This window comes from Molossus molossus, unplaced genomic scaffold (assembly GCF_014108415.1).
Source record: "Molossus molossus isolate mMolMol1 unplaced genomic scaffold, mMolMol1.p scaffold_m16_p_23, whole genome shotgun sequence".
NCBI classification, from domain to species: Eukaryota; Metazoa; Chordata; class Mammalia; order Chiroptera; family Molossidae; genus Molossus; species Molossus molossus.
In genome coordinates this window covers 23,252,162-23,265,399 of record NW_023425359.1, presented here as the reverse complement: position 1 = coordinate 23,265,399, position 13,238 = coordinate 23,252,162, and the positions used below count along the sequence as shown (strand labels likewise).

General features: G+C 46.9%; 1 protein-coding gene across 4 annotated transcripts in view; it reads left to right on the top strand.

Moving 5' to 3' along the window:
* Positions 1 to 13,238, top strand: part of KCNT2 (potassium sodium-activated channel subfamily T member 2) — a 165,919-nt gene that overhangs the window by 135,292 nt on the left and 17,389 nt on the right. For 3 of the 4 annotated variants that reach the window (XM_036277429.1, XM_036277428.1, XM_036277430.1), the window contains 4 exons: positions 1,988 to 2,099; positions 5,639 to 5,740; positions 10,348 to 10,431; positions 11,333 to 11,461. In XM_036277429.1, the coding sequence (XP_036133322.1) occupies positions 1,988 to 2,099; positions 5,639 to 5,740; positions 10,348 to 10,431; positions 11,333 to 11,461 (427 nt within the window). Of the gene's footprint in view, positions 1 to 1,987; positions 2,100 to 5,638; positions 5,741 to 10,347; positions 10,432 to 11,332; positions 11,478 to 13,238 lie in introns of all 4 variants that reach the window. The other variant, XR_004961413.1, reaches the window with a different exon arrangement.

Below are 13,238 nucleotides of genomic sequence, written 5' to 3'. Positions count from 1 at the left end.
TTTTTAAAATTCCATGCTTGGCAAGACCTAATTATAGTTTTTAACAGAAAAGGATCCTGGGTCATTTCGATTAAACGTGCCATTTTAATTTTCTAGTGTCTGTGAGTTTATTTCTATTATGGTGAAGTTGCTCTCGAGTGGACGTTTATTATATATTTTCTTAGTGAATTATTTTGATTCCAAGATAATAACATACCCCCATCTTCATAAGATCTGGAGAGTCTCTGATTAATCACTGAAAACAAATGAACAGACCAAAACTACCAGGGGCGGCCATACACATGGTAATTTAATATCTAAAATGTGTGATAGGCAAAAAGTATGTCTTACTAAGGCACAGAAGTAGATTTATAACTCTAGCGTTTTTAGAGCTACATCATTAACTGCATTAGACAACTAAAAATTTAAACATAAACTATTATCACGGAATACAAGCAATGCCTTATAAATATAAAAAGCACCACAATAAAGCATTTTATTATTCAAGTCCTATTTAGTTCTAGGTTTTCACTAGGTGGCAGACTTAGATAGTTCGTTCGGTTTCTCAGTTTAATAAATATGCATGGTATGTAGGCTTATTCATCCACAGCAGAACCGGCCCATCACATAAATTCTGTCGTCCTCAGTTCAACTTCCCACGGCACTTGAATGAAGTGACTGGGTTCACCGTATCATCACCCACTCTTCCTGAGTCCGCGAATGCATCTAGCCACGTCTGTGCATTACTTCTGTTTGATAGCACGTGTCAGCAAAGGACCCTCCTGTCCAAGTAATCACCAACTTCGCCATTTAGAGTAATCTATATGAAAGATGAAAGAAATATTCCCCAGAGACGGCATAAATGTTCATGGGTCTGTAGCCCGTTTCCCGCATAAATTCCTCCCTGGCCTCATTGTCCAGCGATGTTCTCGGTGTTTCTCACCAGCTGTGTGCTCACTCACGTTCCGATGCTACTTAACCCGTGGACACTGAGCCGCATGGCTCAGCCCTATGACTGTGGACACGCGTCTTTCCTGTGTGAGGGTCATAGCGTCCAATTCAGAGGCCGGAATTCCACTTCACACTTCTGCTTGGATCCCGTGGGCCAGAACTTTCTCTTCCGGTCGGGGGTACCTGGATTCGCGCAGCTGGCATTGATGTGGTCTTGCTTTTGGGGGTAACGGACGACTTGGAGATCATGAGAGCACCCTCTGCCCGACTGCTGCACCCCAGTTCTCGCTGAGGTTTCTTTCATCACTTTTCACAGGGACATGGTTCTTCCCAAATATTTCTTGGATAAATACTTCCAGAACTCCCAGATGGTGTGATATTGGGCAGATGGACGCATTTCCTAGGCCTACCAGATGGAGCTGTGCCCGCCCAAGTCAATTGAGATCCCCCCATGGGGCCATTCATCTAATTGCTCAGAAGTTCCTGAAAAAAAAAAAGGACTTTTATGGAATTTGTTATTTGTGGTGACTTTTGTGTAAGAAGAAAGAGCTTCTGGAGGAATTCAGATTATACGGTGTTTCTACATAAACTAGCCAATCTTCATCAAGACTGTCTCCATGGCCCGGCTGGCGTGGCTCAGTGATTGAGCGTCGACCCTGCACCAAGAGGTCGCCTGTTTGATTCCCGGTCAGGGCACATGCCCAGGTTGTGGGCCCAATCCTCAGTGGGGGGCATGCAGGAGGCGGCCCATCGATGTTCTCTCTCATCAATGTTTCTCTCTCTCTCTCTCTCTCCTTCTCCCTTCCTCTCTCTCTAAAATCAATAAAGAAAAAAATTAGAAAAACAAAAAGATTGTCTCCATGAAATAATGTACCCATGGAAATTGATCAGGGTACATCGTGGCAAAGTTTTGCGGGGTAAGAGAACAGGTGCACCTCCGACGGGCTGGCTCCCGGCCAAGCTGCTGAACCAATGGCTGTGGGGAGCTTGGGGGTCCCCGTCCTCCAGCGTACATGTTGCATCGTTGGGGTAATGCCCACATTTTCTTGAAATGCAGGCTGTTCTCCAGTCTCAGCATCATCACGGAGCTGACACACCCAGCCAACATGAGGTTCATGCAGTTCCGAGCCAAAGACTGTTACTCCTTGGCTCTCTCCAAACTGGAAAAGGTAAGTCGGACTCAACGACTTCAGTTGAACGAATAACTCTGAAAGCTCTATGTGCAGAAAGACAACCCATGAGCTTGTGGAAATGGAAATGCTGTGTTGAATTCCTGTGCGGGAGCTAAAATCTCAACCTAGCTGTATTTTTTAAATAGGAATGGATGGATTTGAACTATTTCTATCACAAGTGAATGTGATGGAGATAGCGTGTTCTAGCATCATTCATCATCAATTAAAAGCATGATTTACAAAAGAATGAAGTGTAACAGGAATGTGTGTAGTCACTCATCATGAAAATTCTTCCGATAATATCACAAGTGCTATGTCAACAAATCCATATTTATATAGGGCTTTGCAGTTTTCAAAAACGCTGAAGGCCTTAGAAAAGTTGTAGGCTTTGTTGAAAGTTGGCCTCCCCGATGTCCCCAGCACACGGAGACAAAGCTGTTTCCTGCTCTCCCAGGTGAGGGGGACAGACTGCCACCTCAGGGAGCCTGGCAGTGCCTTGGGGGTGGGGGGGTAACAACATCCGAGTTTATTGAGGATTGTAGTGTCTTTCAAATGGGGGGACTCGGTGAGGACTGGGAAGGGACCAGGATCATGCTAATAGTCACAGTGAGCTTCCGAGGTCATGTTACGTGGACAGAAAGGCAGGGTTTCTGCTCTCTTCGTCCTGGCTGAGTGGGGAGAGAATGGTTTTCAGAGTCAGCCTTCGGTCAGTGCTAGTCTACTGGGAGAATCCGATGTAAGAAAAAATAAGGTTCAGTCTAACACACGTGAAGCTGCGTTAGATGGACGCCATCTTCATTGTTGCGGACAATAAAAGAGGCAGAGATCATGATGTCTGATCCACCCTTCCCCCCTGTTTTTGGTTGATTCTTTCTTTCACTTCATTTTATTTTGGTTACCTGTATGCCAGACACTGCCCCAATTCCTGGGAAATGCATCGTCAAGGCAGGTCATTTCTGCACCTCTGTGTCCACTTCCAAGCTGGTCACATGCATCATCTCAGAACTACCTGCTGTGCCTTCATCGTGGAAGTTACCCGCTGCTAGGACTGCTTCTGCAGGCAAATCCCTACCCCTGAGCGATACCCCCTGCTGCTTCTGAAAAAAGACAGATCACAGAGTTGTCCAGTCAATGAAGAGAGGGGGCTTAGGCCACTCACGTCCAGGGCAGAAGGCACCACCGTGCGGCCCTGGCCCAGCAACGCTGGAGGGGTGGCGAGCTTGGCTCTGTGGGCCGCGAACCCGGGGCTCGCTCTTCACCTCGAGGTGCCAAGCAAACCGCGACCGGGGAAGCACTGATTCAGGCAGACCCTGCAGCTGCTCCCTCTGCGAGGTGAGGAGAAGGGCGTTTATGAGGAAGGAAGGTGAACAGTGAGGTGCAGAGAGGAAGGTGTTTCCCTGGGTGCAGAGAAGCTGACGGAGCGACGCTCGGTCCAAACACCGCCTCCGCCTTCAGTCCTGCGGCCTGGCGTCTGCTTCCTGCTGTCTGTGCGGACGCTGTGGGGACGCTGTGCTCCTCGGCCACCAGCCCCGAGGCTCGGCCGCAGTTCCACATCCCGCAGGTCCTGGGGACGGGGCTCCCCGCTGGCCTTGCAGCGGCTCTGTGCCCGGTGTTTCCCAGCTGCAGTATTTCACGCCACTTCCTTCGGATCCGTCAAACGTGTGAAAACATGTCCCGAACACCGTGTTTCCGTGTTCTCTCCCCTTCCCGGCTCCTCTCTCCTTTGGTTTCCTCCAATTTTGTCGCTGGGATGTTCTGCACAACACCGACCTTCTTCCCGGGGACATCCAGTCACTGCCAGTGTCTCCCCCAGAGTGTCCCGTGCTCGGAGCCTGGTCGGGTGGCATCAGCTCAGCGGGGAAGCGTGACCCGTGCTAAGGAGACAGAAGAGGAAGGACCGCAGCAGCAAGAACAGAAATGTTCATCTCATTTCCCCCTTGACTTACTCCGTTTCCCTTGTTTTGATGCATTTCACGAAACGGCCTTTTATTCATGCTTATGGCTGCACGATCACTTCCTTGGAAATTGCTTTTGAATGATCTCCATTCCCCAGTGATGAAGATCATTCCACTTCAGCAATCCTGGGGGCCCCGCGCGCGGATGGAGCAGGGGGCTGAGGAAATGCGAGATGAATAGGAAGGTTTTGTCAGAAAAATATACTCTGCCTTTGTCCCTACTCCCTGGCACAGAGCTTCAGAAAGAAAACCCTTCGAATTTTCAGAGTGACAGGTGTCTTTTATATACATTGAAAAAAATTTTAATTATTTTTATTTTTTTATCCTCCCCCGAGGATATTTTTTGCATTTATCTTCAGATAGAGGGGGGAAGAGAGAGAGAGAGAAACATCAATGTGAGAGAGACACTTTGACTGGCTGCCACCCACAGGACCCCAAACGGGGCTGAGGACAAACGTGCCCTTGGCAGGAACTGAACCAGGGTCTCTCTGGTCCACAGGCTGATGCTCTAACTGCTGAGCCAAACCGGCCAGGGCAGGTGTCTTTTGTTATTCAGACCTTTCTATCAGAATTGATTGGATGCCGGCCAGGCAACCCCGGAGGGGGCCTTAGAGAGGATGAGAAGCCCCTCACCCCATCCCCCGCTCCAGGGAGGGGACAGGGACGGAGAGGGAGCCGAACCACATGGCTGATAACCTCATTCACGACGCCCACACACGGAGACTTTGAGGAAAGCTCAGAAACGCGGACACTGGAGATGATTCTGCACGGTGAACTGTCGACACGGGAGGAGAAGGTCTCGCAGAAACTGCTGCCCCCCGGATCCTTGCAGACGTGCCCGGTGTCTCTGTCTCTTCACCTGCTGCCGATTTTCATTCTTTCTAATAAAAGGATAATGACTGATTCACTAAAGCACTTCATGAGCCCATTGGACCTGGGGGGCGAGTGGGGAACCCCAAATCTGCAGCTGGCTGGACCGAAGTGTGGTTGGCTTGGAGAAAGCAATAGAAACAGGGCTGTCTTGGGGGACTGGGACCCCAACCTGGGGGTCTGAGCCAACTCTGAGTTCGTGGTGTCGGAACCGAACTGGCAGGAGCTTAGCTCCATCCGGGGCAGCTCAAGCTTGAAGGGCACAGGAGACACGGGACAGGGGGGAGCAGCCACCAGAGGTGGCTCCCACCTGCCGACTCTGCCTCACGTGTGAGAATAGTTAACACACATCTTCTAGGTGTTATGATACAGCCCGTGGCTTTAGGGTCTTTGACATGTATTTAAATGACTTTGTTGCGTTTGTTCCTTTTCGTATATCACCTCAAATCCTTTCCAGAACTAGGTCGAAAGGGTCAATAAATGTAAAAGGGTAAATGAATGGGTGAAAAGATGAACCTCTCTTGACGTTTAGGGATTTTAATTAAAAACAAGCAAACTTGGTTATGGAATATGAAGGTACATTCCGAATAGCACGATGAATGAGTGATGCAGACAGGGAGAACCTGTTCCCCGCGTGTGTCCAGTGGTCAACTAGGCAGAACTGAAGCACAGACGGGCTCACGGGCATCTCCCTCTCCGATTCCCGAACAGAAAGAGCGCGAGCGAGGGTCCAACCTGGCCTTCATGTTCCGGCTGCCGTTCGCCGCGGGCAGAGTGTTCAGTATCAGCATGCTGGACACGCTGCTGTACCAGGTACGTGCCCCCGGCCCCCGGAAGGTGCTTCGCCCCGACTCCGGCAGACACACAGCACGCGCAGTGTTTCTCCGGGGCTGATGCCCTGAAGTGGGCTCCGTCAGTGACCCGGTGTCTTGTTTCCTGCACTGAACGGCACCCAGCTGAAGGACACGTTTTGTAAGGAAAGCGTTGTTTTTCCGGATACCCCGTGAAATGATGTATAGGCAACTCTTCAGCACCAGGGCCCTACGATGTTCCCTGCGAAATTTTAATACATGGTGCTACATTCTTACAACCCCTAACCTAAAACAAAAGTAAGAAGAAATCACTAGGTAAAAAAGAACACAACAGCCTTTTCAAGAAATACATTATCAGCCCTGGCCAGTTTGGCTCAGCGGTTAGAGTGTTGGCCTGCGGGCTAGAGAGACCCGGGTTTGGTTCCTGCTAAGGGCATGTACCTCGGTTGCAGTTTGTCCCCGGCCCCACTGAGGTTGTGTGGGTGGCAACCAGTTGATGTGTCTCTCTCGCATCGATGTTTCTCTCCCCCACCACCCCACTCTATCTGAAGATGAATGCAAAAATGTCCTCCAGTGAGGATAAAAAAAAAATTATCAAATTGATGTCAATAAACTGATAAACCGAGGACATTTTAGTTATTTTTATTTGTTTATTTTTTAATTCTCACCTGAGGATTTGTATTTTTTATTTTTTTTATCCTCACCCGAGGACATTTTTCCATTTTTTTGTTCAGGTAGAGTGGGAGGGAGAGAGAGGAACAGAGAGAGAGAGAGAAACATCGATGTGAAAGGGACACATCGAGTGGCTGCCACCCGCACAACCGACCAGGGCTGGGGACAAACTGCAACCGAGGTACATGCCCTTAGCGGGAACTGAACCCGGGTCTCTCAGGACCGCAGGCCGACGCTCTAACCGCTGAACCAAACCGGCCAAGGCGTATTTTTTTCTATTTATCTTCAGATAGAGTAGGAGAGAGGGAGAGAGAAGGTGAGAGGGGGAGAGAGAGAGAAACATCGAAGAGAAAGGGACACACCGAGTGGCTGCCTCCTGCACAACCCCAACCGGGGCCTTGGACAAACTGCAGCCAAGGTACGCGCCCTTAGCGGGAACCAAACCCGGGTCTCTCTGGTCTGCAGGCGGACGCTCTAACCACTGAGCCAAACCGGCCAGGGCTAACCAAGGACATTTTACACATCTGCTCATTACAGCCCACCTTAGACAAATATAAAAAAGATTTTACAACAAGAACCGTTTTGATTGTTCCAAAAGGCCAAAGCTAACGTTGTCATTTTATCGTCGCTAAGAAGTTCACGGAGATGCTATTTTATACAAATACATTTTAATCTTTTTTTCCTAACTCTCCCAGACACAGAGCAGCCGCACAATCTCAAATCCTCTGATTCAAGTAATCAGACAATCCCCCTCCCTCTCCAGGAAGAGAAAAAGGACATTCCTAGGACGCGCAATAATCCGACGACTGTCCTCTCGGGTTCAGCATCCAGACGTGTGGCTCTGCCTGTGTCCTAGTGGCTGACGTATCTCATGGACCCTCTTCTGCAATGCATGACTGAAGACACTGTCATCCAAAGATGGTCACAGCTTTGCCACTGGCCTTTGGGCGTCTGATGCCAGGAGGGCCCCTCTAGCAATGCCACCTGCCAGGGGCCATCTGCTGTGCCCGCCGAGTGCCGGGTGAATGGGCACAGCAGAGTAAACACCCCTGTTCGCCCTGACTTTCCAGACACCTGTGTGGGTGCTGTGGGCCCAGCACCCTCCCCAACGTTACCCCACACACTTCGGCTGCTGAGAGGGGCTGAGAGGGGAAGATTCGAAACAGAAGAGTTTATATCAGTCGAATCCTGTCATGCGGTGGTTTTCCGATGTGTTAGCCACAGTAGCTCATGAGAAAGTCTAACGGCTAAAGTAGTAACTGCCTGTTTATCACCCCTGACATCAAACAGATACTTTCCAGGTACTTTTTTCAGACAGGAAAAGATTACCCATTTATGGTTACAAAAAAGATACAAGAGCCCTGGCCGGTTTGGCTCAGCGGTTAGAGCGTCGGCCTGCGTTCCAGAGAGACCCGGGTTCGGTTCCCGCTAAGGGCATGTACCTCGGTTGCAGTTTGTCCCCGGCCCTGGTTGGTCGTGCGGGTGGCAGCCACTCGATGTGTCCCTTTCACGTCGATGTTTCTCTCTCTCCGTCTCCCTCCCGCTCTATCTGAACAAAAAATAGAAAAAGTGTCCTTGGGTGAGGATAAAAAAAAAAAGATACTAGAAGTTATATATATACTTCTTAAATTTATATAATAAGTATACCTATATTCTTAAAATAGACTATATTCCATTTCATGATTTTGGTTAATGATTTCATCTTAAGGATTACTGTTTATATTATGTATTCAGGAACTATTCTTCATGACTGCAATTTTGTAGTGATTTATTATTAATGTAATTCTATCCTAGACATGATTTCATTTGCTTCCCCAAAGACAGTGTGCTGTAGGCGGGGCTGTCACTCATAATGTGTAGACGAGGGACGAGGGCTCAGGGAGAGAGAGCACCCTCAGGCTAAGTGTTCGATTAGGGACCCTACACCTGTATAATGTTTGACTTTCTTATGGTCCTTTGTTTTTTTTTCTTAAACATACTAGAAGATTGTTTTCCTTTGTTACAGCTTTTAAATACACTGTTTTCTCCTTCCAACATGACACAGATCAGTTACATTTTTATTAAAAATAATTTCTTTTCCTTTATTGATATTAGAGAGAGAGGGAGAGAGAGATAGAAACATCGATGAGAGAGAACATCAATCGGCCGCCTCCTGCATGCCCCCACTGGGGATCTGGCCCACAACCTGGGCATGTGTTCTGACTTCGAATTGAACCTGCGACCTCTTGGTGCATAGGTCGAGGCTCAACCACTGAGTCACACTGGCCGGGCATACTGTTACATTTTTACTAAGTTTTATTAATTCTCATATTTGTGGAGCTGCAAAACCATCATTAAAAATTATTTTGTAGCCCGGCTGGTGTGGTTCAGTGAATTGAGTGTCGACCATGGACTGAGAGGTCCCAGTTAGATTCCTGGTCAGGGTACATGCCCAGGTTGTGGGCTCGATCCCCAGTGGGGGGGCATGTAGGAGGTGGCTGATCGATGTTTCTCTCTCTCTCTCTCCGTGCCTCTCTCTCTAAAAAGTCAATAAAAAACATATTAAAAATTATTCTGTAAAATAAAATTAAATAGATACTAAGGCAAAACTGAAAGAAGATTTTTCTAGGAATTACTTGACATTCAGTCCACAGACTTTATGACGTTAGGTAGGGCTGCCCTCTTCTCTTTGGCTCACTCTACCTCCTGCCTACACCTGCTGACGTCCCTGAACAAATGAGCTCTGGACAGGAACCTGTTGGTGATGAACACAGTCCTCCACCCCCCACCCCACCCTGTAGCTGCATCACCTCATCTGACTCTCAAATAATCTATCATAGTCATTTGCCAAATCTTCAGTTTACTTTCCCTTCCGTGAGTTCTTTCTGTATTTAATTTTGGAAACTAACAGTCCGAAGTGGCTGAGAATTTGTGGCCAATTCCTCTCCTTGAACACACGACTGAGTTACAAATGAAGTTAAATGATGCTCTCTAAGAGGACATGTCACAACGTGTCCTGGTGGCTCCCTCCCAACACGTTCATGTCCCGACCACCAGGAGACTGATACACCTGGAAAACAAAATGCCATTTCTTCGGCACGAATAAAGGGGTGGCCGTGTTTTCTCACGGTTCTCCCGCGGATGGGAGGGCTTAGTTTTCTGAACTGAAGGAGTTATCAAGAAAGTGGTCTGGTAGGTTTATTTCAAAGGCATTATAACTTTTTAAAAATCTTTGGCATGGAAAATAACTAGAGGATGATTTAAATGTTTCCCATTCTAGCACACGAAGATCAAATTGAGGGCAGTCATTTCATACCATTTGTTAAATATTTGTTGCATGTCATGGCGAAATGGGCTTGTATTGCTTGGAAGTTTTTCTTGTCACCCACAGCAAAGAATAAATTGAAGAAATTGAATGCATCATTAATGCTCTAACTACTGAGTATTGTTCTAGCAACATATTAAAATGTACCTTACTTGTTAGCACATAAAGAGTCTGATATTTGATACTAAACTATTCAATTCATTAATATTTAGAGTTGCTGCAATATGAGAAATTTATTAGCATAGAGCTTAATCCGAAGACACACACACACACACACACACACACACAACTGGTAATATTTTATTGCAAATTTTAGATCTTTCAAATATTTACAATACTCTCTATTTTAAATAAACTTATTTTTGTGATTAAAATCTAAAAATGTTTTTATCATGTCTAACAGCATGTACAAAATTTAAGTATAGCAAGGTGTTCTAGAGAATAATTATTTCCGTATCGCCTGTGGACAGCTTCACTGAACATTGAGATGTCTTCAGGACAACAGAGGATGGATTTTCATTTCCTGGTTTATGGAGGCTTAATGATATGTCACACAAACAACCTTTTCGTAGTAATATGCTGTTCACACTCATGGCGGTTCTACACCTCTCATCATTCTGTTTGTATTGCAGTCATTCGTGAAGGATTATATGATTTCTATCACCAGACTTCTGCTGGGATTGGACACCATGCCGGGATCGGGCTTCCTTTGTTCCGTAAGTGAACCATCTTTGGAATACAAGACGGTTCTGATGCATGTTCTGAAATCCATCTATAACACACTTAGACTTACTCTTCTACGTCATTTACCCCCCTCCTATGTGCTCGAAGGATAGCATCGTCCTTTTCCCTTCCTTAGAAAAAGCGTGAGGGCAGACATTCTTTTACATGGACACCCACAGTGAATGGCCACTCTGCGCAGAGCTCAGAACAGGTGTTCTGGTCGCTTGAGACAGACTGTTTCTCACGCAGGACCCCTGACTATGGATGAACAGGCATCGTGCCGTTCGATTGATTTGTAATTGTTTGTAAAAGGGCAGACGTCTCAGTGCCTTGAAGTGACTTGCCCACATTCGAATTTAGGATTAACGCAGAGGGACGGGAACTGTGGCTCCTGTCCGTGAGCCCCGTGCTCACAGGGCTAACGTGCTTCTCAGCTGGGTGTTTTCAGCACGTAGGGTGGACTGTTCTTTCTACTTTGAGATTTTAGCATCAGCAGACGCTTGTGCTGGTGCATCCTTTCTACTTTGAGATTTTAGCATCAGCAGACGCTGCTAAACTCCTGTAGCAGCTCTGGTTATGACATGTTCACAAGTCTCCATGGGTGTTCCAACAACTCCCAGTCGATGGACACTGCCCACTGTCTCCTGACAGCTCACTGATCCAATGTCATCTATAGCCACAAGTTGAGTAGCTGGTGTCTCAGGTCGGGGTGGACCCCAGGGAGAAGGCTGGGATGAGGTGCTTTCGATACGTTTAATTCATAGACAAGCACCGATGACGTGGCATGTTGAGACTTCAAAGTAGCAACAGACTCTACCTTTAGGATGTGAAACATAACCACTGGGCTTTCATTTCCTAAGAAGTCCATCTGTAAAGAAGTCCTGTGTGTTCTAGATGAAAATCACGGAGGACGATTTATGGATCCGAACGTACGCCCGGCTGTACCAGAAGCTGTGCTCGGCCACTGGAGACGTTCCCATAGGGATCTACAGGACCGAGTCTCAGAAGCTCGCTATGTCCGAGGTTTGGAACCATCCAAGTATTCCAGGGTTCATGTCTAACCTGACTGAGTGCGGCCCTTGCCCGTCTTGGGCATCGATTTCTGGCCAGTGTCATAGAAACCAAAGAATGCTGCCTGAGCATACCGTGGGTGTTTTCAGATGCAAAAAAAACACATACACAAAAACCCAGCAACTTATCAACTATTTGGTTCGTAAACTATGCCAGAATTTCTCAAAATGTTGTTGGCTCAGGGACTACTCTGGAGTTTGTGGTTTAGGGGCTCTGAGTGTCTTTTGTAGACTGAGGCATTTTCATTTCTGGGGGATCGTTGGGAAGCAAATTAATCTTAAGTAACCTTCTGCACCTGAGCGAAGTTCTCAAAGCCATCACTCTAAAGTGTTATCCATGCTCGAGTTTCAGGTCCGTGTATTTCCATTTCCCTAGTTGGATTACAAATTAACTTCACCTGTTTGTCTTCAAGTTCTGTCAATGTCCCAAATCAGCGTATGACTCACTGTTCGGTGTCTTTACAGACTGATGCCCTTCAGTGCGTGGCATGCCTTCAGTGCCATCCGACAGCCAGTGTGACCATTTCATGCCTCTGCCTGGATTAATTGCCTCTTAGTGAATTCGATTTTCCAAATACCTTTCCCTTCACAGACAAATTAGTAATCATTTTCCTCACTTTATTCACACGATGAGACATCAATAATGGATTTTTGATGCCTAATATGCATCAAGTCAATTTTTTGTTGCTAGATTTTAAGATATAGTAGCCCCCCCAAATCTGTGGTTTTGTTTTTAGTGGTTTCAGTTACCTGTGGTCAGTCACGCTCCACAAGAGTTAAATGAAGAAGTTCAGAAGTCAACAATCCACAGGTTTTAAACTGTGCGCCATGCTGAGTAGCATGACGAAATCCCGGGCCTTGCCGGGATGTGCCCAGCATGTCCACAGTCCACGTGACCATGAAGAGGCCACCGTCCCATCTTGCTGTGGCTGTTCTACTTTATTATGAGCTATTGCTGTGACTCCCCTACTGTGCCCAATTTAGAAGTTAAACTGGATCACAGGTATGTATTCATAGGGAAAACCAGTATGTGTAGGGTTCGGTACCGTCCACGGGTCCAGGCACCCCCTGGGGGATAAGGAGGGTATCTCCCGTGGATAAGGAGGATACTGTATATTCTAGCCGCTTGTTGTTGATACTCCTTCTGTCCCAGTTTCTGGTACAAACCGTTTATTCAGTTATGTTGCCTGACTCAATGAGGACTGGCCTTGGACCCCGATGGGTGAGTTTCCACGTTGGCCCCTCTCTATCGGCCGTGTGCAAACTGGGGCTTTCTCAGCTCATAGCAGAGTGAGGATTAAGTCGGGAGCATCTTATTCTCACTTTGCCAGTTAGAAAGGCGGTGGTGGGGGGGGCTTAAGTGAATTTTCAGAGAAAGTGGCAAATCGTTATGTGCCGAGTAGATAGAAGAATAGGTCTCATTTCGTGGTTTTTCACCGGTGTATCATTTTTGAGTGTATGGTGCTGCCTCAGAAAAACAATCATGTCAGTACACCTGCATGTATAAACAAAACAGAGCGAGTATCCCTGTGATTTGAATGAATGCCTTGTGATCTTAGCCAAACATAGATATACTCACCAACCTAAGTGCATTCTAATACACACACACACACACACACACACACACTCACACACTTTGGCAGTCTGAGCTCATCGGTAATTTTCTTTCACTTTCTCTCATAGAAATGTTTACTCTTGACTCTTTATGTTTTTACTTTGTTTTATAATTT